At 57.3% G+C, this 25,235-nt stretch overlaps 3 protein-coding genes and 1 long non-coding RNA gene across 7 annotated transcripts; 1 reads left to right on the top strand and 3 right to left on the bottom strand.

Annotated features, from left to right (window-relative positions):
* The first annotated feature begins 387 nt into the window (after positions 1 to 387).
* Positions 388 to 5,802, top strand: ZFAND2B (zinc finger AN1-type containing 2B). 4 transcript variants are annotated; one of them, XM_085066743.1, is made up of 9 exons: positions 388 to 534; positions 1,273 to 1,367; positions 1,782 to 1,913; positions 2,547 to 2,698; positions 3,162 to 3,269; positions 3,445 to 3,514; positions 4,056 to 4,132; positions 4,730 to 4,808; positions 5,075 to 5,802. In XM_085066743.1, the coding sequence occupies exons 1-9, from the start codon at positions 480 to 482 to the stop codon at positions 5,111 to 5,113; spliced, it is 807 nt and encodes a 268-aa protein (XP_084922869.1). In that variant the 5' UTR covers positions 388 to 479; the 3' UTR covers positions 5,114 to 5,802. The 4 variants fall into 4 exon arrangements, with proteins under 4 accessions (XP_084922869.1, XP_084922868.1, XP_084922872.1 ...); XM_085066742.1 differs by having other exon boundaries at positions 4,727 to 4,808; XM_085066744.1 differs by lacking the exon at positions 388 to 534 and adding an exon at positions 658 to 1,150 and having other exon boundaries at positions 4,727 to 4,808.
* Positions 5,759 to 6,565, bottom strand: LOC146434757 (uncharacterized). The gene is made up of 2 exons (XR_014853499.1): positions 6,212 to 6,565; positions 5,759 to 6,155 (listed from the first exon to the last, which is right to left on the bottom strand). It is a non-coding gene; the product is annotated as an uncharacterized LOC146434757 (long non-coding RNA).
* Positions 6,566 to 6,588: 23 nt separating this feature from the next.
* On the bottom strand, positions 6,589 to 13,376 carry ABCB6 (ATP binding cassette subfamily B member 6 (LAN blood group)). The gene is made up of 20 exons (XM_085066731.1): positions 13,299 to 13,376; positions 12,126 to 12,657; positions 11,445 to 11,582; positions 10,975 to 11,164; positions 10,675 to 10,767; positions 10,230 to 10,422; positions 10,023 to 10,144; positions 9,831 to 9,940; positions 9,678 to 9,743; positions 9,416 to 9,541; positions 9,252 to 9,328; positions 9,084 to 9,147; positions 8,895 to 8,980; positions 8,743 to 8,800; positions 8,459 to 8,563; positions 7,859 to 8,033; positions 7,443 to 7,555; positions 7,242 to 7,336; positions 6,995 to 7,063; positions 6,589 to 6,905 (listed from the first exon to the last, which is right to left on the bottom strand). The coding sequence occupies exons 2-20, from the start codon at positions 12,639 to 12,641 to the stop codon at positions 6,773 to 6,775; spliced, it is 2,529 nt and encodes an 842-aa protein (XP_084922857.1). The 5' UTR covers positions 12,642 to 12,657; positions 13,299 to 13,376; the 3' UTR covers positions 6,589 to 6,772.
* A 499-nt stretch (positions 13,377 to 13,875) lies between these two features.
* Positions 13,876 to 25,077, bottom strand: ATG9A (autophagy related 9A). Its single transcript, XM_085066730.1, has 14 exons — positions 24,907 to 25,077; positions 24,633 to 24,675; positions 23,200 to 23,265; positions 22,742 to 22,903; positions 22,508 to 22,649; positions 20,853 to 21,601; positions 20,381 to 20,534; positions 19,981 to 20,160; positions 18,899 to 19,144; positions 18,391 to 18,611; positions 16,849 to 16,966; positions 16,454 to 16,676; positions 16,169 to 16,311; positions 13,876 to 16,058 (listed from the first exon to the last, which is right to left on the bottom strand). Exons 1-14 carry the CDS (start codon positions 25,007 to 25,009, stop codon positions 16,053 to 16,055), a joined length of 2,556 nt encoding a protein of 851 aa, XP_084922856.1. The 5' UTR covers positions 25,010 to 25,077; the 3' UTR covers positions 13,876 to 16,052.
* Positions 25,078 to 25,235: the final 158 nt, after the last annotated feature.

Raw genomic sequence — 25,235 nt, 5'->3', positions numbered from 1 at the left:
TTCCGCACCACTGACCCTTCTAGCACCCCATCTGTGCTCTGTTGGGCATCATAGCGTGGCACCTGGAGCCTCCGACGTGGCTGGAATAGAGCCAGGAGCTGTGTTACACGGCAGGATCCGTGGTTTGTGTCCCTTGGGCCGGAGAGGGGAAGGATGGAGGGAAAAGTTCAAGCTGTCCCGTGCGGGCAGAGACACTTCTTACTGGCCTGGCAGGGCAGGATGGCTCTGACGCTGGCCCTCGTGGACTCCGCCTTGCCCTGAGCCTTTCACCAGCCCCGGAGCAGGTCTCTGTGGCTGGTCTTCCCACGGCTCCCAGCCGTGCTGCCGAAGACAGAGGGTGCGGAGGGGTGGGGGGCCGCCCGGAGCCGCGGGGCGGGGCGAGACCCAGCGGGGCGGGGGCTGTGTCTGTTCCCGCCCCGTGACGCCTCGCCGGAAGCGGGCGCGGCGGAGCCGCCGGTGCCGGTGGCGGCAGTGCCGCCATGGAGTTCCCGGACCTGGGCGCGCACTGCTCCTGGCCCGCCTGCCAGCGCCTGGGTGAGCGCCGGGGGGACTCGGGGGGCGGGCACGGCTCACAGCGGGGCGAGACGGCCGCGGGCTTGGGCCTGGGCGGCACGGACCGGGCAGCTCGGCCTGCGGGGACGCTGCGGGGCGGCGCCGGGCGCCCGCTCGGTAGCTGGGGTTGAAGGGCGGGCCGTGTCGCCCGTGCTGCCCTTGGCGGAGGGGTCCCTGGTCCTTCCCGCTGCCCGCGGGCGTCCCGCTAGGGTGGGGCTGGGTGTCCGTCCCGGTAGACCGGGGTTTCCGCCGGCGGCTCTACCCAGCTGGGCAGCGGCTCTTGGCCGGGCACAGCGGGGCAGGGCCCGGGCAGGCACCCCGGCTGCCGGCCCTCGGTGCCGCAGGCTGGGGAGGCCGCACACGGCGGGGCCGCTGGGGCCCGTCCATATGCTGGCTATCCCGGTGGGCGAACACCGTGGCGGCTGTGGCAGCATCACTCACCACCGGTTTGCGGCCGGCAGTCCACGGGCAGCTCGGTGTGATTCAGGACGCTAATCCTAATCTCGGGGACGGCACGTTTTGAGGAGAAGCCTCGGGTATTTCTGCAGATGTGGCTGTGGACCTGCAGCCCTTTTGTTTCTGTGCTGGTGGATGAGAGGTGCGGCCCTGGCTTTGCCGTGGGTCACTGTTAAACCTTCGGGAAGTCGAGGAGGCCCGTGGGCTGCGGGTGGGCGATGCTGATCTCCATGCTCTCTGTCCATGGCATACTCCTGCTCCTAGACTTCCTTCCTCTGAAGTGCGATGCCTGCGAGCAGATCTTCTGCACCGACCACATTGCTTATGCCCAGCATGATTGCAACTCTGCCTACAAGAAGGTAAGTGCAGAGAGCAATTTCATCCACCCTCCTGTGTGGAGCTGCTGAGGTTTTCCATCCGCGGGTCATAATAATCTGTGGTGACTTTGGTCACTTGAGCAGTCCTTCTTGGGATGTGCACTGAGTCTGAATATGTCCCTGAATGCCAGGATCTGCATCACAAACATCCAGCCCTCCCTTTCCCACTGGGTGAAATTGTTTGGGCATCTCCCAGCCATGCTGTCTTCCCAGAGTGTGGGTCTGTACCTCTGCACCTGCTGTGTTAGCTGGTTGGAGGTTCATGAGCAGGATCCCAAACTGCATCTTAAGCTGTGGAAGCCATGGTGGGCAGGTCCGGAAAGAGAAAGAGACGACTGCGTAGCACTCAAGGTTGCCCAGCTACCTGCTCCCAGCTCCCTTTTGTTGTCTTTGCAGGATGTGCAGGTCCCAGTATGTCCTCTCTGCAACACCCCGGTCCCTGTGAGGCGGGGGGAGATGCCTGATGTTGTGGTGGGTGAGCACATTGACCGTGACTGCAAGTCTGACCCTGCACAACGCAAACGCAAGGTATGTACTGTGTGGCTCTTCCAGGTCTCTGACGGAGCCTGGAAATGGGATGAAAACAACACAGATTCAGCCCTGCCCAGTGCTGTCTCTGTTGGCGTAGGCTGATGTCAGGGAGGGTTGGTGAGCTGGAGATGTGCATCTGCAGGGCTTTGTGGAGGCAGTCTGGGATCAAGGTGGTAATGGAGTGGGGCTGGGCAGCCACCTGGGACGTAAGGATGGGAAACTGCATGCTGCTATTAGGAAATGCAATCAGCAATTAGCTACCCCATCTTGCCAGGAGATGAAATTGCTGCAGGGAGCTGGCCCTGCAGGAATCCAGCCTGGCAGCAGCTGGAATGATCTGGCCTGTCCCCAGTGCACTGGCATGGCAGGCAGGAGTCCCTGGGCAAGGCACTCTTTCTCCTGCTGTGCATTCTGTGGTTGTAGAGACCCTTGTCTGTGGAGACTGAAGCACCAGTGAATAACTAATGAACTATCTAAAGAAAGACAGTACTCAGAGACAAACTTCAGAGCCTTGCAGAAGATACACTGGTGGGGAAGGCTGGTCAGTGCCCAGGGCCTGGCATGGAGAGAAGGGACAGCCCCAACCCTGCAGCATGTGCTCCTTTTCACCACTGCTGTGTCATCTTTCAGATCTTCACCAACAAGTGTTTGAAGCCTGGCTGCAAGCAGAAGGAGATGATGAAGGTGATCTGTGACCAGTGCCACAAGAACTACTGCCTCAAGCACCGACACCCTTTGGACCACGACTGCAGTGGGGCAGGGCATCCCCTTTCCAAAGCAGGGTGAGCACCTGGGAACAGACAGGCTGGCAGGGGTGGGGCTGTGTTTGCCAGATGGGTGACAGGGAAGAAACCCAGCTCCTCCTGACCCATTGTCTAGGACTGCTGCATTCTCACACTCCCTGCCCTGTGTGCTGAGGTGTCTTGCAGCACCAAGCACAGCATTATTCAGTCTGTCTCCTGCAGCAAAAGCTGTCAGTACTGCTTGCAGACTGCTTTGCTCTTGCTTTTTTCCCTAACCCCTTATTTTGTAGCTGATGGTTTCTGCCTATCCTGGTACAGGGTTTGAGGGAGAGAAACATCACTTGAAAGTCTTGGAAATAACAGCCACGACATGGGTACTCTGGGGAGGAGGAGGAGCCAGAGGGTTGTCTTGCTTATCCAGTTTCATCTCCCAAGGTGTTCAATACCTAGGAATTGCTCATGATGGTAAAACAGTTTCTCACAGGTGTCCTGTCTCTCCTAGGCATGCTGCAGTTACCAGAGCCCAGGCATCTTGCTCCAAAATAGTCAGTGCATCGAGCAGCGGAGCTGCCCGGCCAGCAGACAGTTCCTCTTCTCCAGTCTCTGCCAGGTAGGGTGATGGCCTGATGTGTAATTCTGAGGTGGGCGTGACCAGGAATTGGTCAGGGTTGGGTCCCTGTGGAATGCCAGAGCAACAGCTCCCTGCTTCTTGTGCCTTAGCAGGACTGATAGTTGTATCAGAGCTCCCTGTCTTGACGATAACCCAGCTTCTCTCCTGCTTGCAGGGGAGGCAGAGCAGCTGTGCCGCAGACTCGTAGCACCTCCCCTCCAGCTGTCATGCTGCAGAATGGGCTGGTGAGTGGCTTGGCCTGGGCATTTTGGTATTTGGGGTGGTTTGTGTGCCCTAGGAAGTGACTGCAACAAATGCTTTCTAGCCCATGCTCTGAAGGTGACTGTACTCCTAGCTGGGCCATCCCTGGCAGAGTGATCCTGGATGCTCTGTGGGAAATCAGAGCTGGCTCTGGTGCCTGCAAATGACAGCTCTCAGCTGTGCTTGGTGCTTAGTTTTCCCCAAAGGGACAAAGTGCACCAGCCATTTTCCTTGGGTGTTGTCTTTCTGTAGTACAAGCAAAGGCTGGAGGAGGAGACTGGAAGTTGCTTTCCACTGGTATTCTTGGCATATTCCTGCATTAGCAGGCAGGGATGTGTCCCCTTGGGCAGGGAGAGAGCACTGCAGGTCTCTCCAGAGCCGATTTTTCACCTTGGCTGTGTCTGGCCTCCTGGAGAGAGATTTGCTCGCCCTTGGCCAGGAAAGGCTGTACTTGGTGCATGTGCTTCAGGGCTGCCTCCTGCTTCCACACCTTAGCCAATCTGGTGACAAGGTGTTTTGTTTCAGAGTGAGGAAGAGGCACTGCAGCGAGCTCTGGAGATGTCCCTGGCAGAGTCAGCATGCAGCTCAGCACAGCCACCCAGGTACAGCCCCAAAACACATGGTGTGGTGAGTTGTGCACCCACCCTGTGTGTGAGAAGTGCCTGGGGAAGCATCATGTGGCTCTGGGATAACATTCCTCTCAGCACGTGTCTCCATATGATGCCTCTCTGTGGCTGACAGGGGAAAAAAAGAAGAGTCCAGAGCCATCAGGGAGCTCTGTTCAGCGAGCAAGCCCTCAGCCCTAGGGGTGCTGGTAGGGGGCCGTGACTGACACACAGAGTAGGGCAGACCGTTGTCTGACGACTTCTCAGCTGATGGGTTTGGCTGGAGCATGACAGGTGGAGTAAGGGTGTTCCTGGAGGACATGTCTCCAGGCACAGTGCCCAGTGCTGCTAAAAGCACCGTCTTACAGACTGGACTTAACATGGTTCTCCTTGGCCCAGATTGCTGGCTTCCAGCCCCATCTGGATCCTGCTCCCTCCCCAGCCCCATGCCTGTTCAGAGTGATCCTCAGTTGCTCCCTGTCCTTAGATGTGCTGGGGGGTTGCAGTGAGATGCTGCCCCCCAGAAGGGCTGTGAGTACTTGGCCTGTGAGCCTGAGGAAGGCCGAGGTATACAATGCACCACTGTCCCAGCAGCACACAGGAGGAGGAGGATCTGGCACTGGCCCAGGCACTGTCAGCGAGCGAAGCTGAGTACCAGCAGTCACAGCGGCAGGTGAGTGAGGCTGGCTGTGGGCTCTGCACTGTTTGTGGGGTTGATCTTGTCCTAGCTGTGTTAGGGAGGGGGTCTCCCTGGGTTCTGCTTCCTCTGGGCTCTATCTAGGCTGGCTTTCCTCACCAGGAGAGCAGCCCTGCCTGGAGCAGTGGCAGCAACACTGCTGAGCACACAGCTCTGGGAACTTGAGCACTGGCTGTGCCCGCTTTGTAGGAGAGAGGAAGAAGCCTGTTTTCCCTTGCTCACTGTGTGCCTTTCTGTTCCAGGCGCACAGTTCAAAGCCATCAAACTGCAGCATGTCATAGGCAGGTGAGGCAGAGGACGTGGGATCTCGCTTGTGACCCAAGGAGCAGTTCTGGCCTCCCACACCAATGCCATGGGGCTCTGGCTTTGGTGACAAGAGCCCCTTGCCAAGGATAGCTCATCTTCCTGGGAGCTGTAAGCCACCAAATATACACTGACACTTCAGCCCTAGTAGCTACATGAAATTAGTGCAGCAAATTGCTGATGCTCCTGGGGAGGTGAAGACTGTACAGTATGAGGCTGGGCCCACACTGACCAAAGCAAGCAGCGGTCCAGGGTCTGCACTTACTCACAGTTGCCACAGCCATGTCCCAACACTGCTGCGACTGTGGGGTGAAGGCAGATCCGTGTGGGGACATCTCTGCATGCTCAGACATACAGCTGGGATGTAGCTGCCTTCTGCAGTAGCGGGGGTCTGGATTCCATGCTGTGGGGAGGGCGGTGCCAGTCCCTCAGCAAAGAACAAATGTGGCTGGGATGGTCTCTTGTCTGCACATGGCACAGCTGAATGTGCAGCCTCCCAGCAGTGTGAAGGCAGCCCCTTCCCCACTCCCCACACCCTCGGTGCCTCCCTGCTGTTTGCATGCACAAGAGCACGTTGGGCCTTACCCTGCTCGGCTGGGGTACAAGACCTGTCTGAGACTGAATGGAGCTGCATTTCCTTTCTGGTTTAATATAATAAGTAACCTTCGTTGTGACTTGAATGCCAGCGTCGCTCACACGGGAGGGTTGCAGCTGCCTTCCTGCTGCTGGCTACTGTCTGCTCTGCAAAACTTAAACAGGGCCCTGTTTAAATGCTGCTGGGGTAGGAATGCCTCCCTCCTTCCAGCCATGTTGCTGGGGATCCCCTCCTGGATAGCAGTTGCACAGAACTCCTCCTTACAAAGAAAGCCCTGAGCCTAGAGCTGATGGTTGGGTAGCGGGGAGTTGTCCCGCTGGCCTTTTGCAGGGGATCTGCAGCCATGCAGAGCTGTGCTGCTTTCCCATCCGCTGCTGGAACCTGCCTGCAGGGCTGTGCCTGGTTCTGCGCAGGACTAGGCTTTCCTGTTCTGAGCAGCTGAGGGAGGGGGGTTCAGGCTGGGTCCAGGGAATGCTGAGACTTGTTCTGAGCAGCTGAGGGAGGGGGGTTCAGGCTGGGTCCAGGGAATGCTGAGACTTGTCAAAGTGCTGCTGGGGAGAAAATAAAAGCATAGCACAAGGTACAAGATGTACCTGGGGGAGCAGTCACTTGGTGTCTGGCCCAGAGTAGCACAGGGACAGGGTGGGCACATAGAGGTGAGGGGACACCAGTTGACCTGCTTTTTCCATTGCTGTTGGGGTGCAGCCCCCTACCAAGCTCAGTTCTTTGTGTGGGGGTGGGGCAGGCGCTGACAGCTTTCTCGACCCCTCGCCCATCTGAGCCCTTAGGAGCTCAACCCTGCAGCAGAGTTGCCAGTTCACCCAAAGGCGCATACCCTGCCCAGAGCACACAAGCATGGACCTGGAAAGGACCTGGTTTAAGAAACTACACAACAGCAAAACAAACATGTACAAATGTAGTGGAGTGTCCAACCAAGCCCCTGCAGCTCTAGGGCAGGCAGGGCCCCAGCCTGCAGCCAGCAGAAGATTCCCAGGCAGTGTGGGGGCCTGGACCCAAGTCAGTGTCACAGCAGAGATCCTGGTCATGCGCATGACCCTTTCTTGCTGCCCTGGGGCTTCTCAGTATGGCGCTCCTTGCTCTCGCCCTCATCCCTGGTCTGCTGCTGCAGCCACATGCCAGCATACACGCCACCCTTCTGTAGCAGCTCCTCATGCCTGTGAGGAGAGTGGAGGGATGCAGGGTCCTGAGCTGGCCCCAGAGCCAGGGAGGGGGATCCCCTCCCCGGCTGTACCCCTGTGCTCACCTCCCTCGCTCCACGATGTGCCCATCCTTAAGCACCAGGATCTGGTCTGCACCCACCACAGTGGAGAGCCTGCAGGGAAAAGCAGGTGTTACCCTGACTTGGGAGGGAGAGGGTTCCTGAGGGTTTGCACAGTGCCAGGAGATGCAGTCCCAGGGCTCTCACCTCCTGAGCAGGGGGCAGGTCTGTGTGCCCCTCTGGGGGTGTCTGGCCAGCACCTCCCTGATCAGCCCTTTCCCCTTGTCCCTACCTATGTGCAACAACGATGGTGGTGCGGTGGGCGCAGACCTTGGCCAGAGAGGCCTGGATGTTCCTTTCAGTCTCTGTGTCAAGTGCGGATGTGGCCTGCAGGAGAGACAGCATGGGGAAGGGATAGAGGCAGTGTGGGCAGTTGCTGGGCATGGGGCTGCTTCAGAGCTGGGTTAGGCTGGGCTGGGGCCGCTGCTGTTACCTCATCCAGCAGGATGATATGGGGACCCTTGAGGATGGTGCGTGCGATGGCAACACGCTGCTTCTCACCCCCACTCAGCTTCAGCCCCCGCTCTCCCACCTGGGTGTTGTATCCTGCAGGCACAAGAGCAGGAACATACTGTGCTGGTGCTCTCTGAAATGCAGTTGGCAAACAGGGCTCTGCTGCCCTGGGAGGTCCTGCTGCAACCACACAGCCACGTAGTGGAGCCTCAGCCCATCCCTGTCCAGGGGCTGATCTAGCCCTGGAGAGAAGGCAGGGAAAGGCAAAGCAAGGCACAGAGTCATGCAGGTGTCCCCGTGGGGGATGTCACCCAGTGATACCTGTGAGGGCAGCTAGAAGGTCATAGGGGACCCTGGGATGGCAGGGCAAGGTAGAAGGAACTGCAGAGGTCTCACCATCAGGAAAAGAAAGGATGCGGTCATGGATGTCAGCAGCCCGAGCTGCCTCCTGCACCTCCTGGTCAGTGGCCAGGATCCGTCCATAGCGGATATTGTTGGCGATGGTGTCGTTGAAGAGCACCGTGTCCTGGGGCACCACCCCAATGTGAGCACGCAGTGATGCCTGCTTCACCTGGGAGGCGGAGAGAGAGGGCTCAGACAGATGTACACCCCATGCAAAGATCCGTTCAAAACCCAATCCTACCCTCAGCCATGAGCCCCACTCCTACCCTCAGCCATGAGCCCCACTCCTTGCTAGGGAGCTGTAGGGTCCCCCTGTACTACAGGCTCAGCTGCCTCTCCACCCTCAGTGGGGGACCCTAATAATGCCCCAGTCCTTCCCAGGGAGCCCTGGTCAGGACCCAGCAATTCAGCCTGGGGCCCCACAGTCACAACATTCAGCCCACTCCTGGCATAGCCGTCAGCCTGCAGAGGGGCTGTGGGGGCTGCATGCTCACCCCTGCCCCAGAGAGGTGCCAGTGCCTGCACCGAACAATGCTGTGAGGCTCAGATGAGCTCATGTGTCCACCCTCATCCTTGGAGGCTCTCCCCCCTCACCTGGGAGATGTCCTGCCCATCAATGCGGATGCTGCCACCCCGCACATCATAGAAACGGAAGAGCAGACGGATGATGGTGCTCTTTCCAGAGCCTGAAGGTCCCACCTGTATGCAAAGGTAAAGGGACTTGGAGATGCCAGATTCCCAGTTGCTGGAGGCCAGGGACTGGACACAGAAGGGCTGTCACTGCTGGGGGTCTGTCCTTCCCACCTTCATATTTTCCAGCCTCTCTACCCCTATCCTTCCCTCCCCCAGTGATCCCACACTCAATGTCCCACTCTTACCAGAGCTACGGTCTGCCCAGGCATCACAGAGAAAGAGACGTCCTGCAGGATCTCCTTCCTGAGAGAGGGAGATGGAGAGGAGCTCAGGGCCACTCTGTGGCCCCACAGGTCCCATAGCAGACTTGTCTCTCCGTGTGCCCAGCAGCCCATACCCATCCAGGTAGCTGAAGTGCACATTCTCAAACTCAATCTGCCCAGCCTCCAAGTGCAGGTCGCTGGCGTTCACCACATCCTTCACCTGTCAAAGGAGAGGTGCAGCCTCAGAGCCAGCCTGTCCTGGGGCAGGACCACAGGCCTAGCCAGGGAGCAAGGTTTGGGAAACCACCTGGAAGAACACCCACCTCCTGCTCCTCGTGGAAGAGCTCAAACATGTTTTCCATGTCCACAAAGGAGTTCTGGATCATCCTGAAGATGGCAAAGACCAGAGGGAAGGGTTTGGGTAAGCACATACCGACCCAGTCACCCACGGAGAGGGAGACACCAGGCACATCCACAGCTCCCGGCATTACCTGTAGTAAGTCCCAAACCAGTTGAGCGGTGTGTAGAGCTGGATGATGTAGGTGCCAAAGAGGACAAAATCCCCCACCTGGAAGGGATAAGGATAGGGGTCCATAACCACCTGCCCCAGGGCCCCACCTCATCAGGGTTCTGCACAGGCTGGCACCAGCCTTACCTGCAGCTTGTTTTCGGTGACAAAGTAGGCACAGAGCAGGGACCCTGCCAGCAGCCCCAGGCCAATGACCAGGTTCTGGGTCTGGTTGAGGAGGCCCAGTGAGGCACTGACCTTCCACTCTGAGACCTGGAAGAGGCAAAGTCCTGTGGGATGCTGCTGCCTCTTAACCAGACCCCATGGTGATCTCCATCATCCCCACAGGTACCTGTGAGGTTTGGCTCCTTCCCCCTTGGTGCCCTCACTGGTGCTGAGCACCCCGTACCTGGTACTTGATGATGGCATCATTAAAGCGGTTCACCTCATAGCTCTCTGCATTGTAGTACTTCACCTGCAGGACACAGAGCTGGTGTCAGCACCCAAATAATCCCCTACAGCACCAGGCAGTGCTAAGTGACCCTCGCAATGCCTACAGTACCGTCTCAAAATTGAGGAGTGAGTCCACGGCCCGGGACTTGGCCTCATTGTCTCGAGTGTTCATGTCCCGACGGTACTTGGTTCTCCACTCGGTGATGAAGATGGTCAGAGCTGTGGACAGGAGGAAGCTGCACTGGCAGGCTCCTGCCACCCCACAGCCTGGCAGCCCTACATCCTGACCCCCACCACTCACTCAGGTACAGGCTCATACACACGAAGATAATGAGGCCGAACCAGGCGCTGAAGACAGAGGTGAAGTAAACTATGCCGATGACAATATCCGCAATAGTGGGGACGATGCTGAAGACGATGTAGCTGGGGGATGGGAAGGGGGATGGGGCATCAGCCCAGCTCAGGGGGCTGCACGGCCATCCCCCACCTGCCATGGGCACACTCTGACCTGAGCAGGCTGTTGATGCTGCTGGTGCCTCGGTCCACACTACGCAGGACCTCACCAGTGCGACGCCCCAGGTGCCAACGCAGGGACAACCCGTGCAGATGGGCAAAGAGCTGCACCTGCACCTGCCGGTTGGTGAACTGCTGCACCCACACCCACAGGAAAGTGCGCAGGTTGCTCACGAAGCCAGTGGAGCCTGCAGGGCAACATGGTAAGGTCAACAAAGATCAGCCTCACTGGGGTATGCAGCAGATTTCAGAAAGCCCAGCTGGGAAAGGGGGATTTGGGATGAAGCCCACCTGCCCTCCTAACCTGGGAGCAACCCTGGTTGCTGATTCCAAAAGAGGGCAGCAGTGATGGGGCATATGGGCTTCCCTGGACACCCCAGGACTAGTATGATGCGCCCAGTATCTCTTGCCAGTGCCCCATCCTTCCCAGTGGTCCTTACCAGCACCTCCACCTTGCAGGAACTTCAGGCCCACATAGCTGCAGACAGTCCAGGCCAGGGTATGCCAGGGAGCACCCATTGTCAGCTCATTCACTGTGGGAAGTGTGGCAAGGGTCAGGATGGAGAGACAGGGAGCATCCTAGGGTGCCTGTGGGAACCAGCCTCAGTAGCCAGCGCTGGACCCGGATCCCCTGGACACTGCTCCCGCCAAACCCCTGCAGTCTTCCAGGTCACTCTCACACCCCCAAGCACTTGGTGAGGCTGCAGGGAGCCTCACATACCAAGCTCCAGGTGCCTCACCGATATTCTTGTAGTAGATGGGGACGAAGACATTGATGGCCCGCTCCAGCCCCATGAGTGCCATGCAGAACAGCACTAGCCCCTGCAGCAGGTGGTTGCCCTTCGGCCACATGTATGGCACCAGCAGCCTCAGCTTCCTCCGAAAATCCTTCCAGGTGGATGTCGTCCTGCTGGTATCAGTCAGGAGTGGCTGGGGGAGAGCAGACAAAGGCGTCGTTGCCCTGGCACCCCAACCCAGCTGGCAATGGCCCTGGGCAGCACCTCAAGAAAACCAGCCCCGCTCCAGAGTGCCCACTCCATCCTCCAAACAGGGCTGCATCCTACAGACAGCAAGCAGGGAGCTTGGGCAGCCCTAAACCTTGTTCCTCCCATGTCTCCTGAAGATGCTGATACCAGGGCAGCTGTATTTCCATTTTGTCCCCAGCTCCTTCCTGGCCATATCCTAAAACTGCTTCAGCCCCAGGACTCACCTGACTGTTTTCCACGTCCCGCTCCTCCTCATTGACCAGCAGCATGTAGGGCTTGTGGGGCAGCCCCGGGGCCTTCATGCCCAGGACAAAGAGCATGAATGTGCAGATGTAACGCAGCAGCCAGAAACCAAACTGCACCTGAATGGAGAGTGAGAATTCAGTGTTTCAGCTGGCCATCTGCACAGTCCTGGACATGAGATGGGTATGATCTGAGAGAAACAATGAGCAGGACATGGGGATGGGGTGCAGTGTGCCAGGAGACACCCCATGCACCTCAGTGGGATTTCCTAGTTGAGGACGGCACCTCAAGCAGCACCCTTCTGCCCTTTATTCCTCCCCATCTCATCTGGCTCCAATGCCCTCTGGCTTAAGGTGCACCTACCCAAGGGGTGCAGGGGGTCAAAGGGCTGTGGGAAGCAGGCAAACAATCCCACTTCTGCACCTGGGTATGGGACAGGTAGAAGAAGGAGCTGACCTGGGTGGGGGCATGGAGAGATGTGTGATAGCTGGGCTTGGGACTAAAACATCTGGCAGATGTGTGGGTGCAACTGTACACACCCTGGGCACAGCAAGTCATGACATGCATACCCCATCCCCACATGGTGATGCTGCAGCCCCTACAACCCCCAAAAGGGCCTCATCCCCTTTCCCTGCCCACAGCCCCACAGCCCCCCAACCCACCTTCTGGTTGGTGTCCTCCAGTGCCCACCACCACAGAGGGCTCCTCCAGCACACCAGGGTCAGGTTCTCAGCAGCAAAGGCCAGTGCCCAAAAGAGGAGGAGGACAGTGCCATGGCCCCGTGTCCGGTCATGGGCCAGCACCCGGGTATGCTCCAGCTGCAGTAGGGCAATGGCACAGCCCCAGCTGAGGGCCCAGAGGCAGGCATGCAGCAACATGTACCCATAGAGCTGTCTCAGCCCCACTCCTTGCCACAGCAGCCCACCGAAGGGCTGCAGGGCCAGGAGCAGGGACAGGAGGACCTGGCCACGGTAGAGGCGGGAGCGGGGAATGTATTTGGGCTCCATGGCACGGCTGAAGCGGGCGTAGCAGGCATATTGCAGGGCGCCCAGCAACAGGCAGACACTCAGCAGCACAGATGGCACCAGTGTGAAGAAGAAGCAGGGCTGGAAGCCCTGCTGGACCCAGGCCTGGGTGATGGAGTTGTTGCCCTCACAGTAGCCCCCCAGCACGGCCATCCTGGCAGGCCACCAGCTGTGGAGAGAAGAGAGCCCAAGGCTAGGTTTCAGGATGGGTTGTGGTACCAGCTGCACAGAGGGACTCACGGTGGGATGGCATGACCAAGCAGCAAGGGCCCTCATGGGGCAGGGGCAAATACAGCTGGACATGGACACACAGGACACGCTGCATGCAGGACACACAGAGCTATGCATGCAAGCAGGCCCAGCTTTGCATGGGCATGGCCACGAGCACCACACCTGCTGTTTGCCCTGGACAGGGGCACAACAGTAGACTGGGCCCCCCAGAGCCACGCGGGCCCCCGGCGATACCCTCGGACATGGGGACAGCAGGAGCCGGAGGGATAGGACGGCAGAGTGGAGCTGGGACGAAGCTCAAATGGGAGAGAGCAACGGGGGCGATGCAGCGGCAGTGCAGGGCGGGTGGGGGAGGGGGCGGGGATGCGGAGGATGCTCGGGGACCGTGGGACCGTGCAGGGAAAATGCAAGGGCAAAGACACGAACACATCAGGGAAACACTCGAGGACAGCGAGGCAGGGGACGCGCCGGGTCAATGCCCGGGCGGTGCCGGCGCCGCTTAGGCCCGGGACAGGCGGCCGCGGTCCCGTCGCCTCCGTGCTGGTCCGGCCGCCCTGCGGCCCCGCCGCGCCCGCTCACCTGCCCTGGGCCGCCGGCCTTGGCCCCGTCCGTGCCCCGAGCCACCGCCTGCCGCCGCCGCCCGGGCCCCAGTGCCGCTCTGCCCCGCCCCACTCCCCGCCCCGCGCCGGCACCGCCGGCTCCTGCCCGCCCGCCTCCCTCCCGGCGCCGGCCCTGCAACCGCGGCATGTGTCCCTTCCCCGGGCCCCGGTGCCTAGCCCCGGGCGGCACGGACCTGCCCAGCAGCATGGGGAGGGGTCGGTGCCGTGGGACCCAGTCCCGGGCCGGTGGCCGCGGAGCGTCCTCGCAGCTGAGGTGAGACGCCCCGGTCTCGTTTATCGCCACCGCCAGCCCGGCCCTGCGGTGCCGCGATAGCCCAGGGAGCCCCTGCGGGGCCCCCTGCTTAGAGGTCAGGCAGGACACGGCACTGTCCTCACGGGGATAAATATAGCCCCGGCCTCCCCCCGCGGCTCCTGGGAGCTCCCAGTGTCACCGGAGCAGCCGACAGGCTCCTCACAGCCTTCCGCTGCCATTGCAAGCCGGGCCCAGGTGGGGTGCGCGGTATCACAGAGCGAAGGGAGACTCGGACACAGGCAGGGATGATACACCCCATCTTTATTAGACGGCTATACAGCTGTACAGCAAGGGCACAGGGGTGCGATACCGCACTTCCCAGCGACTCCCGTGCCCGCACATCTCAGGAGGAGATGAGGAAGAATGGCTCGCCATGCACATGGGACACTGACGACACAAGCAAAACATGCGGCAAAGACTGGGGCCCGCTATGCCTGGCCTCTCCCTCCTGCCAGCCCAGGAAAAGGTCCAGAGCTTCGCCCTGCCCCAGGGCACTGCCTCCAGCCATTCAGCTGCAACTCCAGTAGGAAGCCCAGCCACAGTGTCCCATAGGCCCAGAGAGGGGAGGCAGCGGCCTGGCACCAACAGAAACCACTGGAAAATCTCAGTTCTGGGAGACTTCCTTTCATTTTTCTTTCACCAAGCAATGACAGCCCCAAGCTGAAGCTGCTGTGGAGCTGTTGCAGCCACCCCTCCGTGGAAGGACTCCAGCAACACCCACGTCCACAGAGTCCCAACCTGAGCACTGAAGAGCTGATCCCCACCCTGAGCTCTGCTTTAGCTCACTCTGTTTACAGACCCCAGGGCAGTCGTGGCTCCGGCTCTCCCTGTGGCAACAGGCAGCCTGCTACCCCAAAGAGCCTGCCCCTGTGTAAGCCCTCTGGCCCTACTCATGCCCGGGCTCCCGGGGTGCAGAACTGGTGGCAGGAGAAGAGGGACAGCCCTGGATTCCAGGGACAGCAGAGAAGGGTGTGCAGTGCTTGCAGAGGGCATGGCAAAAGCAAGCAGCCTCTGCCAGAGGCAAAGGGAATGGAAAGCAAGTCGTGGGCAGGAGTTAGCTGGGATGCAAATCCCCAGAAGCTGCAGAGAGAAGAGGGAAAACATAAGGATGAGAGGAAGGTCTTGTCTGAGGCCACACTGCACAGCTGGGATCCTGATTCCCCACCACCATCCCAAGGTTGGGCAGAGATGTGCCTCTCCCTCCTGGGTTCAGGATGCCCCTCCTTGCTCTGCCAGGCATGAGACAGCTGCATGGTATATGGTTTCCACAGCAGCTGAAACCATGGTGCAAGCAAAGGGAAGGTTTCAGGAGGAAAGGAGGAGCTGGGAGGCTCTGGGCGAGATGAGAGATGTACCAAAGCCTTTGCCTGGGGAGGAAGAAAGGCCCAGTTCCGCAGGAACCACAGCATCAGGACAGACCCAATACAACAGCACCTGGGCATGGGGGAAAAGTCTTTTTGTGCCTGGGGAAAAGGAACCAACACACGGAGCACAAGACCTTCAGGGTGGGCTCTGAGGGGGCTGTGAGCACTCCCAAAAGATGCTGGGTTTCTCCACACTGGAGTCTCTTTGGCACTGCAGGAGGGCACACTAGTAGCCCACATCCCATGGGTGCCACACATGGGGAGGATGCTGCTGCCCTGGCACAGAGGTGTCACCCCAATGACTGTTTCTTGCATGCAGGGAATGGGCCAGCTGTCATGAGTCAGGGAAGAGCTGCAGCATCCCTGGATCGAGCCAGAGCTGTTCCCACCAGCTCTATATCCCATCTGTACTCATACCAGCAGCAGCCACTGGGACCCATCCCTCTGCAATGTAATGGGGCAGAAGGGTGGGCAACTGCCCCCATGCTGTCCTGCTCCTGGGCTCAGGGGCACAACACTGGTCCTCTCTGGGAGGACTAACATGGTCCTGGGCACCTCCTCAGGGCTGCAGGCAGGGCAGTGTGGTGCTACAGGCTGAGCTAGACCACCCTGAACAACTCCTGCCCTCATTTTGGAGGCAGGTTCCAGCTTCAGGTGCACATATGGATGGAGCTGATGCCATCTCACATTCCTTTGAAGAGCAGTTGCTGCTGTCACCTCCAAACCAGTCCACTAGCAACTGCTCACTGCTAGTCCTATCACGTCAGCTTCCACAGGCTCTGCAGAGATCCTCCGACACGGATGACACAGATGTGAACACAGACACAGGTATGTACTCACACACGCATTCACCCCACAAGTCAGAGTGATGTTGACTTGATACATGGCTGGACACAAAGTGCCACAGCAAAGCCACCAGCCTGGCAGTTTTGTCTCTTCTGGAATTGATGGCAACATAATGCCCACTCAGGACAGGAGAAGAATCAAGTCGATGCCACATCCTGCTGCCCAGGTGCCTCCCAATCTGCAAGCCCCATGAGATCCCCAGTCCACCAGGCTATACCTGCAAGACAGAGAGAGGGAGAATGTGGCACCTACCGGGACCAGCTGCCAGCACCCCAACATGGCACCAGAGTACACCTTGCCCCTGTCAACCATAGCCATCACCCCTACCTTGTGGATCTGTGGCGGAAGCTCGTCCTCTGAGCTCTCCTCTGGCACGGGCTCTGGGTGCCTCGCTGACTGCCCGTCCTCGGCCCAGCCTCCCAGAGGGAGGCGGGAGAAGTGTGATGGGGCTCTGTGTACGGTGCCTGGATCTGCAAGAGAGGCAAGAAAGAAGATTAGCTACTTGGGGAACTGCCAGCATCTAGCAGCAACCAGGCTGCTTGTGCCAGTCCATAAAAGGCATCGGCTATAGAGCTCTGACCTGAACTCAGACCTCTGCCCTGGATCCTGTACCTGTGATGCCACCATATCGCCGCTGGAAACCAGTCTGCAGTGTGGCTGTCTCCTCAGCAGGCTGCCGTGGTGAGGAGAAGGGGTAGCTGGCAGAGCGGGGAATGGGGACAGAGCCACCCCGCTGAGCATCCAGCTCTTCGTGGGCGCTCTCCCCACTCTCATCACTCTCTCGTCGGTGCCAAGTGTGCCGCTCGGGCTCCAACTGGGCATGCTGCTTGTGCAACTGCAGGCCAAAACATGAGTGACTCAGCTGTGTGGGAGAAACCTGATGCCCAAACACACCCTCTCTGCAGCACTGCACACACACTGGTTTTCTTGTTACAACAGACAGGGCAGCCCAGCCCCACCTGCATTGCCCCAGGCCCCTCTGGCTAGCCCAGCTCTGGGTTGCTTACCTCGTGCATGTAGAGTGCATGAAGACTCATCTCAGTGGAGGCATACTCTGACAGGATCATGCTCTGCAGTTGACCCTCCCAGGCGCTGCTCCCCGAACTCACGGTCCTTGCATCAGCACTGCCATGGAACACACAAGTAGCGTCTGCTGTACAGGTGCCCCCACACTGCCCAGCCCCCTCCACTCTTAATGTCAGGCTCACAGAGATCTGCTCCTGAACTGGGTAGGAACAGGCCCTCTGAAGCATCTCCCCGAATACACAAGGTGACTGGCCCTACTATGTGTCAGAGACTCAAATGTTATAATTTATGGCTTAAACATTTTCATGAAGGACTTTTGCATATTATAGTAAAACTATATTACAAAAGCTGCAGAGAAAGACCACTGCACCATGAATGGGGACCTGAACTACACTGCTCACTGCCCGTTGATGAAGATAAAGTAACAACTCAGGGCTGGGGGAGAAGAATACATTCACAGAGTACAAGCTTAGCACCTTCATCGGGGTGGAGACCATAAACCAGGGCTATCAGCTACCAGGAGGCACAGATCCTCACAGCAAAGGGTGGGGAGAGAGAACTTTTGGGTGTGTGCTGAGAAAGCCTCTGGTCAGAGGCAGTGAAATGCTCAACCTCTGCTGTGCAGAGCAGCTCAGCTGTGGGGCTCTGCACCCTGGGAAAAGCTTATCCACAGCAGAAGGGGTGTCATGGTCCATCAAAGGCCCCCCAAAAGGAGTTCCCAGACCATACACCAGAGATAATGCAACAGATCCACAATGTTGCACAGGACAGTGTCAAAACCTAGCCCCCTCAGGAAGCACATGAGTGTTGCCACCTGACCCAAAAGTATATTAAACCACTGGATTCTATACTCTTCCGCATGGCAGCGAGAGTGGGGCACCCTCACCACCCAGAAAACTAGACGGAGGGAAGCCACAAGATGTCGTTGGGACCCCCAGAAGGGTGGTATGTTTCCATCTAACCCCTGTCACTCTCTCCCTGTCTCCCCAGCACCCCATGCATGCTTCTTTTTCTATTTCTTTCTTTCTTTTCTCTTTCTTTCTCTCTTTTCTCTTTCTTTTCTCTTCCTTTCTCTTTGCCTCTTTTACTGTTCAATAAAATATAACAATTTTTGGCACCAACATCTAACCTCATTTGGTTTTAATCACCTTTTTTGGGTATATTTTGAACCTTAATAAATAAACCCTGCTTTATTTGCAGAGACTTAGTTTCCTCTGCTCTTCTGTGTTTAAACTGGATCGTAACACTATGAGGCACTGCCTCTTCCCTACACGGGAGTCTCTCAGCACTGTGATACCTACAGGAGAACAGGATCCTGACCCTATCCTTTGGGGCCAGCCTTTGCACCTGGTACTTAGCACCTAGACCTGGGTCTAACTCTGCTTGTGAATGTCTCTCGCTGTCCAGGCTGCAGAGATAAATGCCATCATGCATGCAGGACAACAAGATGGCATTTGGGAAAAGGGTAAAGATTAAAGGAATGTCCAAGGTGTCTCACTGCCCTTCTCCAGCCAGCAGCTTACCCAGAGGCTGTCATGGCACTGGCACCACGAGGCTGGGCTCCCTCTCCCTCCCTTCCTGAGGCCTGGAAGCCACTGGAAGGCTGCTGGGCAGACTGGAGTGGGGAGAAGGAACGCAGAGCCGAGGCCACTTCTGAGAGATGGCGGGAAGCCTGTCCGTCCCGGCTCATGTGGAAGCCCAGTGCCGAAGAGCCTGCTATCACATTGGCAATCAGGCTGTGAGGCTGCAGAGTTGAAAGGGAGAGAGTCACTGTCTTGTGCAGAGCTAGAGGACTCCCACCAGAAACACAGAGCTGGGCTATCTTGGCCCGTCTCCCATTTCAAAGGGCTCTAGGATGGCCCATTGCCATCTCTGGAAACCCCGAAGTGTCCCAGATAGTGCTGATCTATTACATTTGTACCCTCAGATACATCCCAGGCAAGGGCAAAATTGCCCAGAGAACCTGATAATGAATTTGCCAGCCTCTAACAAGCACCCCGAGAATAACCCACATGCCCTGAGCCCAGGCACCTCTGACTCCGACTGCAGGGACTGGATGGAGCTGAAGAGGGCATTTTCAGGGAGCACAGCCTGCTGAGCCAGTGCCACGCTGCTGTCCCGGTGCACACGCTCCTTCAGGAAGCCGATGAAGGCTGTGCTCTCACGGGGTGGCTGCCACTTGGGGTTGGTGATGGCAAAGTGCATGAGGGATAGCTCCGTCTTGCCATCCTCAGCCTGCTGGTAAATGGAGGCCTCCGTCTTTCCTGCTGACATCCACTGTGGACAAAAGACAGGTAATGAGAGACAGGATCTGCTTTACAACCATGCCAGACCTGGGAATGCTGCAATCAGTCTGGGCAAAGCATGCAACATCCTGCACAGGCTAGGACATGGCTCCCTATGTAGCAGGTGCTATATCAAAAGCCCCCATGCTCCTTCAGCCATCACAGCCTGGGGAAGAAGTAACAAGCACAGTGTGTTCAATCTCCATCCCAGAACATGAATTGCTGGGGAGCTGGGAACAGTCACAAAACACAGAGCTGAATGCCTCATCTTGCACTCTCCAGCTCACAGCTGGTGAGTGAACAGTAACAGTCAACAAATGACTCTTCTTAAAAGCTTCCTGCCACAATGAGTTCACTCCCTTCCCAGGTCATGACTGTGTCACTACGAAGTCTTTCCCTAAACAAGTAACCTAAATTCCTAGGCACATGAAACAGATTTTTCCCTCCATTGTAGATTTTGTATAACGTAAAATGCTTCCCATTTCCTCTAGGCTGCTTCTTTCTGGAGCAGAAGCAGGCCAGCTTCTTCAACTGGACTTTCTAAATATCCAATTCCAAATCCCCATTCCACTTGCCTAAGGACACAGAACCCTTGGGTGTGAAAACAGGCAAAGGCATTAAAGAAATTACACAGTCTGATTCCCAAAGCATCTGGTCAATAATCACAGCTGGGCCACAAGAGCCTTCTGGAGCTAGTGATCTGTGTTGCCAAACCCCGACACCCAACCAAGAGGCATGTAGCTGGGCTGTGGGCTGCCAGCAGTGGTGAGCTAGGGCCTCTCATGGGTCCCAAGTACCAGACATGCTGGTGGGCAGCCCAGGACCTACCGCTGGGTGGCCGTGCTGGCGCACGTCCATCTGGGCAAAGGAGCAGGTGTCACCCACGCCCACCACCTCCACGGTGAAGTTACGGAAGAAGTCAACGATGTCCAAGGACTTTGGCCGCAGGCAGATGATGAGGATCAAGGGGGTAATGATGGGACTTAGGAGCTCTTCCAGGATGAAGACCTGAGCACAGAGATGATGGGTTCAGCACAAGCTTGAGGGTCAAAAACCCACAATCCCAAAGACAGCCCTCAGATGTAGCCCTCCATGTTCTGGGGCAGAGTATCTCTAAGGATGCTGCCTTGTTCCTCTATGAAGCCAGGAGCTGTTGAGCTCTCCAGCAGCTTCTCCCTCCTGCAGGGATGGGGCCAAGTCACCAGCCCCTCAGTTAAGCCAAGCTCACCGCTTTGTACTGGAAGAGCTGGGCAAACTCGTCCCTGGTCTCATAGCGGTGGGCGTTGCCCTGCCAGTGGTCAGGCATGTAGTGGATGTGTGCCAGGATGACTCGCAGCAGCTGCTCTGGGCAAAAAACCAGGTGCTGGTCAGGGATGAAGGACCTGCAGGCCAGGACAAGAAAACATCACAGCATTACACCTCAGTTCCCAGGAGCTGTCATCTTGGGAGGGCAGGGTGACTGCCCCATATCACAGCTCCATCTGTAAGCTTCCAGCCAGTCCAGCCCCTCATATCATACAACCACTGCAGCAAGGACCAGTACAACTCCCTTTCTCCAGCCTGGTCCTGCCTCTCCTCGGCCATGCCCCTCACTCACGCAGATTCACATCCTTTTGCATTCAAAGTGCATGGATTGTTGTCAGCCCCACTGCTTCCCACAGCACTGCCAGGAGCACCAGGGCAGCACAGACCCACCTCACCTGCACACTGTGATGCCCACGCCGAGCAGGGTGACCGTGGTCAGGACGTGCTCGACCGCAAGCACATCCTCATCATAGATGGTGAGAGCGATGAGCACAGCCAGGATGGAGCCAGCAAAGAAGGCAACGTTCTTGGCCACGATGGTGAGAAGCGGGGAGATAAAGCAGTTCATGTACTTGGAAGCTGGCTTGTACCCCTTGCTGAGGCGCGAGTGCAGTTCATGATCCAGCTCATTGAAGTGACGGAGGTAACAGCGGCCATAGAGAGACCAGCAGCGGGCACCCAGGCTGCCCGGCTCCCGCTTCAGGATCTCCGTGTAGCTGAAGAAAGCATAGAGGATCTGCCAGATGAGGATGAGGGGGCAGAGGAGGAAGTTAGCAATGCCAATCCAGAGGATGCGAGTGCTGAGCTTCTCAGCTAGCTCCAGGCGGTTCCCAGCCCGCTTGTATTCGGCCTTCAGGCTCCACTCGTTCTCAAAGAGGGAGCCAGGACCCCAGAAGAAGATGAGCTCAAAGTTGTACTTGAGCCCACGCGTGTAGAAGACGGTGTCTCCCAGCAGGGGCAAGCGGAAGCGGATGGGCAGCAGTGACTTGTTCACCATGGCCACCATGTAGTTCTTGAAGCGGAGGATGCGGTGATAGATGTCCAGCTCTGTCAGCTCCTTCTTGTGGATGCAGATCTGGTGTTCCTTCTGGATCTGCACAATGCGGGCCTGCACCTCCTGCCAGGTGTAGTAGGGCAGGGTGGACTGGAAGGGGACAAGCAACAGGATTAGCGGCAGGAAGCATCCAGGGACAGAAATCAGGCTAAGCCCACCGAAGTAGCAGGTCCCAGCACACACTTTGGGGTGCTGACAAAGTCCATGCAACACCAGGACATGAGGCACCTTCTGGCACCACTTCAGCCTGCAGCAGGCAAACACCACACCCTGCCCTTTACTCCTAGATTAGCATAGATGACCATTTCCCAGTCACTCATGCACCAGCTGCCTTGGAGGCACAAATATGGGTCCTCCCAGAGCTGCCATTTGGAGTCAGCAAAGAGAAACAAAGAGGGGAAGGGACATAATCAGTGTCCCAGAGGGAGTCCATGAAAAAACTGTGGACAAACCAAGCCTCTTGGCTCACCCCACCTTTCTCAAGACACTTCCTCCCTTCAAAGGATGCGCACATGCCTCTTCATGTTGTCCATCATAGCAATGACTCTGGATTGGGATGTATGTGCAAGCCTCAAACCCCATCTGTGACACATTCCTGTGTGGCCTTCACCAGCTAAGCAGCTTCAAGCCTCCCAAGTAAACAAGGAAGCTGAGGTTGTCAACATGCCAGGGAGATATGAGGATATCCTCATTTATGCCTTCTCTGTGGAAGGCATCACAGAAAAGGCCACTGCTGAAGAATATGTATACTGGGTGGCATACAGCAGCGGCATGTGCCAGCAGGCAGAGAGGCAGGCTGGGCAGAGAGGGGTTAACATGGAATAAACTGGCTGCTGGAGAAGAGGATGAAAGGAGACCGTGTGGTTATGGAGCAGCGGGAAGAGCTCTCAGTCTGACAGAGAAGTGGGAAGGCGTGAAGGCAAGTTCCAACCACCCAGCAAATGCCTCCTACAATCCTCAGCAGCCCCGCATGTGGCCCCTAGCTCAGTGACTTACCATGGGGATTTTCAGGGCATTGATGTAGAAAGAGTGAATCTCCCAGTAACAGCAAATGTTGTAGATAAATTTGACGAGTCGGTGGATCCAGAAAACCCCAGCTATCACCAGGATGCAGATGAGGAAGCTGTTTGCCTGGATTCTGCAAGCAGGAAGAGGCAAGTAGCGTGACAAAGGCCCAGACAAGAACCCTGAGTACTTAAGAAAGCAAGAGCAGTGGCTAACATGCCCTACCGTGCACTGCAGACATTTGGAGGCAGGAAGGCGTCTGGCAGAGTCACCTTAATAGGTTCACTGGGATGCTGGCTGTGATTTAATGCTTTGTTGGCAAAGAGGATGTCGTAATCAACACAGCTGATAAGAAATGTGGTGAATGCTACCACAAAGATGAACTGCCTGTGAAAAAAGAAGTGTTGTGAGGGAATCGCCCTTCTGCTCCACCCCAAAACATGAAGCAGCCAGGGTCACATGTCATGGAGATGCAATCTCACAGCCATGGCAGCAGGAAAGCTCACAGGCAGTGGTCCCTCAAAGTGAAATGCAGGTCTGGGGCATGGAAAACCCTAATGAAGGGGAGACAGCACAACTATGAAGGGAGCCCTTCCACCCACACAGCTGCAAGAGCTTGGCAAGTGTCTGTGGCTGTTTTCCAGCAGCTGTCACAGCCACAGCACAGGGGAACTTGCACTTACATGAGCTCAAAGATCTCTCCAATGAGCATGCAAGTGAAGCCATTCTTCTGATGCAGGTTATACACGTGAAAGCTGCAGTCAAGGAGAACAGCATGGAGACTCCTCTCTGACGAAGGATGGAGAGGCCTCTGTCCCACTGGTATTCCACAGCTCTCCACCAAGTCTCCCTTCACCACCAAGAGAAAATCCCTCCCACCCTACTCATCAGCAAGCTGGTTCCCAGGAACTGCAGGAAAACACACTCTGCCCAGGTAAAGCCCAGATGGGATAGAAGGACTTGGCTTCATTCATGCTCCTTTCTTCCTCCACTCAACACCTATAGTCTGTCCAGCACTGAGTTCCTGAGCAGAAACTCAGCCTGCACTCAGGTTGCACAAGAGCGAGAAGGGAAGGGGCAGGGAAGGGGCAGGGTAGGGCAGGACAAGACAAAGACAGACAAAAATGCATTTAGTAGCACCTAGAACCTGCTCCTGACCCCAGCAATGTGCTCAGCATAACTAACACCATTTTATAAGGCAAGAGACCCTTCTCAGTCTCCGAGGGGGTCACCTATTAGTGGGCCACCCTTTCCCCAGTTACCAGGTGCTGCCGGCCCTGTGAACCAAGTAGATAAATCAAACGGGTTTCTCCTTCTCCTCCCTACTGGCCTCAAGATTCCTTGGCACCAGGCTAATTACTCTCTTCCATGCTGTCCTTGGAGGTCCCAGGCACCTGGCCAACCCAACAGAGGTAATGTCCCTGTCATAGGACTCGGAAGTTTTAACAGCACTCAGAGCACTATCCACACAATCAAGAAGTTACAAATTCTAAGTGGAAACTTGTATCACAGCTGCTGTGGACAGAGAGACTCGGGAACCCTCAGCAGCCTGGGATTCCCCATTGTCATCTGTTTCCTCTGAGGACTGAGTGAGTGACTCGCACTCTTTTATGTGATTTTTGAGTCTATGTTATGATCTTTATACTGATAAAGGAAACCATAAATTAAGATATGACTAGATGTACAGAGAGTCCACACGATTAGAAACCACACCCTAAGAGATACTATAAAACTCTGTGCTATGCTACTTATAAAATTGTACCGCACTGATTCTGCCAACAGAGATCCTGAATCTCTATGTAAACGCCTGTATCTGAATGCAAATGCCATGGAGGCACCAAAATCATTTTAAGAGTATAAAATATTAGTTCTAACTACAATACCATCATCACCCCCCCAAAAATTCCTAGAAGCACCTATATGACCGCCTGTCAGGTGACAGCATCCCAAGCTGTGGGGGTTCTGTCAGCCCCTCTGGAGCCGTGTAGTGTCCTACTAGGAAGGAGCTGACACTGCCCAAGCTCCAAGTTACGCCAAGCCCCATGTTTTCCCGGTACTGAGAGACAGGAAGGAGTGACACACATCCCGCCTGACCCCCGCCCTGTAAAAGGATATGCGAGAGAAGAAAAGGTCGAGGTTCTCGATGTGATGCCACGGAGCTGAAGGAAGAAGCAACACAGGGTGAGGGGCCCTCAGCACACCCACTCTCGGTGCTGTCACCGGCACAACTTACCCCTTCCCTGCTGCCCCTGGCACCCGAGGGCTCAAACCAGCCCCGCAGCCGCCACCCCGGCTCCCCTCGGTGTCCAGCCTCTCCCCTGAGTCCCGGGCCCCTCCCGCACCCCGCCGCCAGCCAGGCCCCAACCCCCGGAGCCCGTGCCGTCGCTCACACTTGGCGCCCTCGGGGACGTGGACGAGCAGGTCGCCGCCACCGGGGGGAGACTCGGTGGAGGAGCTCTCCAGGCGCTGGTACTGCGTCTCGAAGTGGGCCATGGCGGGGCCCCGCCGCCGCCACCGGCCCGGCGCGGCCCGGCCCGGCCCGCTCGGCCCCGCCCGCGATTGGCGGGCGCGACGTCCAATGGTGAGCGGGGGGTGGGATGCAGGCGGCCAATGGGCGAGCGGGAGGCGAGCTGGGGGCGGGCCCTGCGGCGGCGGCGCGCGGGATATGACGGACAGCGCTTCCGGGCCGGGCGGCGGCGGCGTGTGAGCGGCGGGGCGG

Source organism: Lichenostomus cassidix, chromosome 7, assembly GCF_008360975.1.
Source record: "Lichenostomus cassidix isolate B80296 chromosome 7, HeHo_3.0, whole genome shotgun sequence".
NCBI classification, from domain to species: Eukaryota; Metazoa; Chordata; class Aves; order Passeriformes; family Meliphagidae; genus Lichenostomus; species Lichenostomus cassidix.
The sequence above is the reverse complement of the archived record's forward strand: the minus strand, read 5'-3'. Positions and strand labels throughout refer to the sequence as shown.

Coding starts and splice junctions, on each gene's coding strand:
- ATG9A (XM_085066730.1), bottom strand. CDS start 25,009: ATGGCCCACTTCGAGACGCAGTACCAGCGCCTGGAGAGCTCCTCCACC. Junction 20,535..20,852: donor GTGGGCATCACAGTGTGCAG/GTGAGGTGGGTC, acceptor CCTGGCCTGCAG/GTCCTTCATCCCTGACCAGC. Junction 20,161..20,380: donor AGCTCTTCCAGTACAAAGCG/GTGAGCTTGGCT, acceptor CTCTGTGCTCAG/GTCTTCATCCTGGAAGAGCT.
- ZFAND2B (XM_085066742.1), top strand. CDS start 480: ATGGAGTTCCCGGACCTGGGCGCGCACTGCTCCTGGCCCGCCTGCCAG. Junction 3,270..3,444: donor TCTTCTCCAGTCTCTGCCAG/GTAGGGTGATGG, acceptor TCCTGCTTGCAG/GGGAGGCAGAGCAGCTGTGC. Junction 3,515..4,055: donor TCATGCTGCAGAATGGGCTG/GTGAGTGGCTTG, acceptor GTTTTGTTTCAG/AGTGAGGAAGAGGCACTGCA.
- ABCB6 (XM_085066731.1), bottom strand. CDS start 12,641: ATGGCCGTGCTGGGGGGCTACTGTGAGGGCAACAACTCCATCACCCAG. Junction 9,542..9,677: donor ATGCCATCATCAAGTACCAG/GTACGGGGTGCT, acceptor TGCCTCTTCCAG/GTCTCAGAGTGGAAGGTCAG. Junction 8,034..8,458: donor ATGGGCAGGACATCTCCCAG/GTGAGGGGGGAG, acceptor TCCGCCTCCCAG/GTGAAGCAGGCATCACTGCG.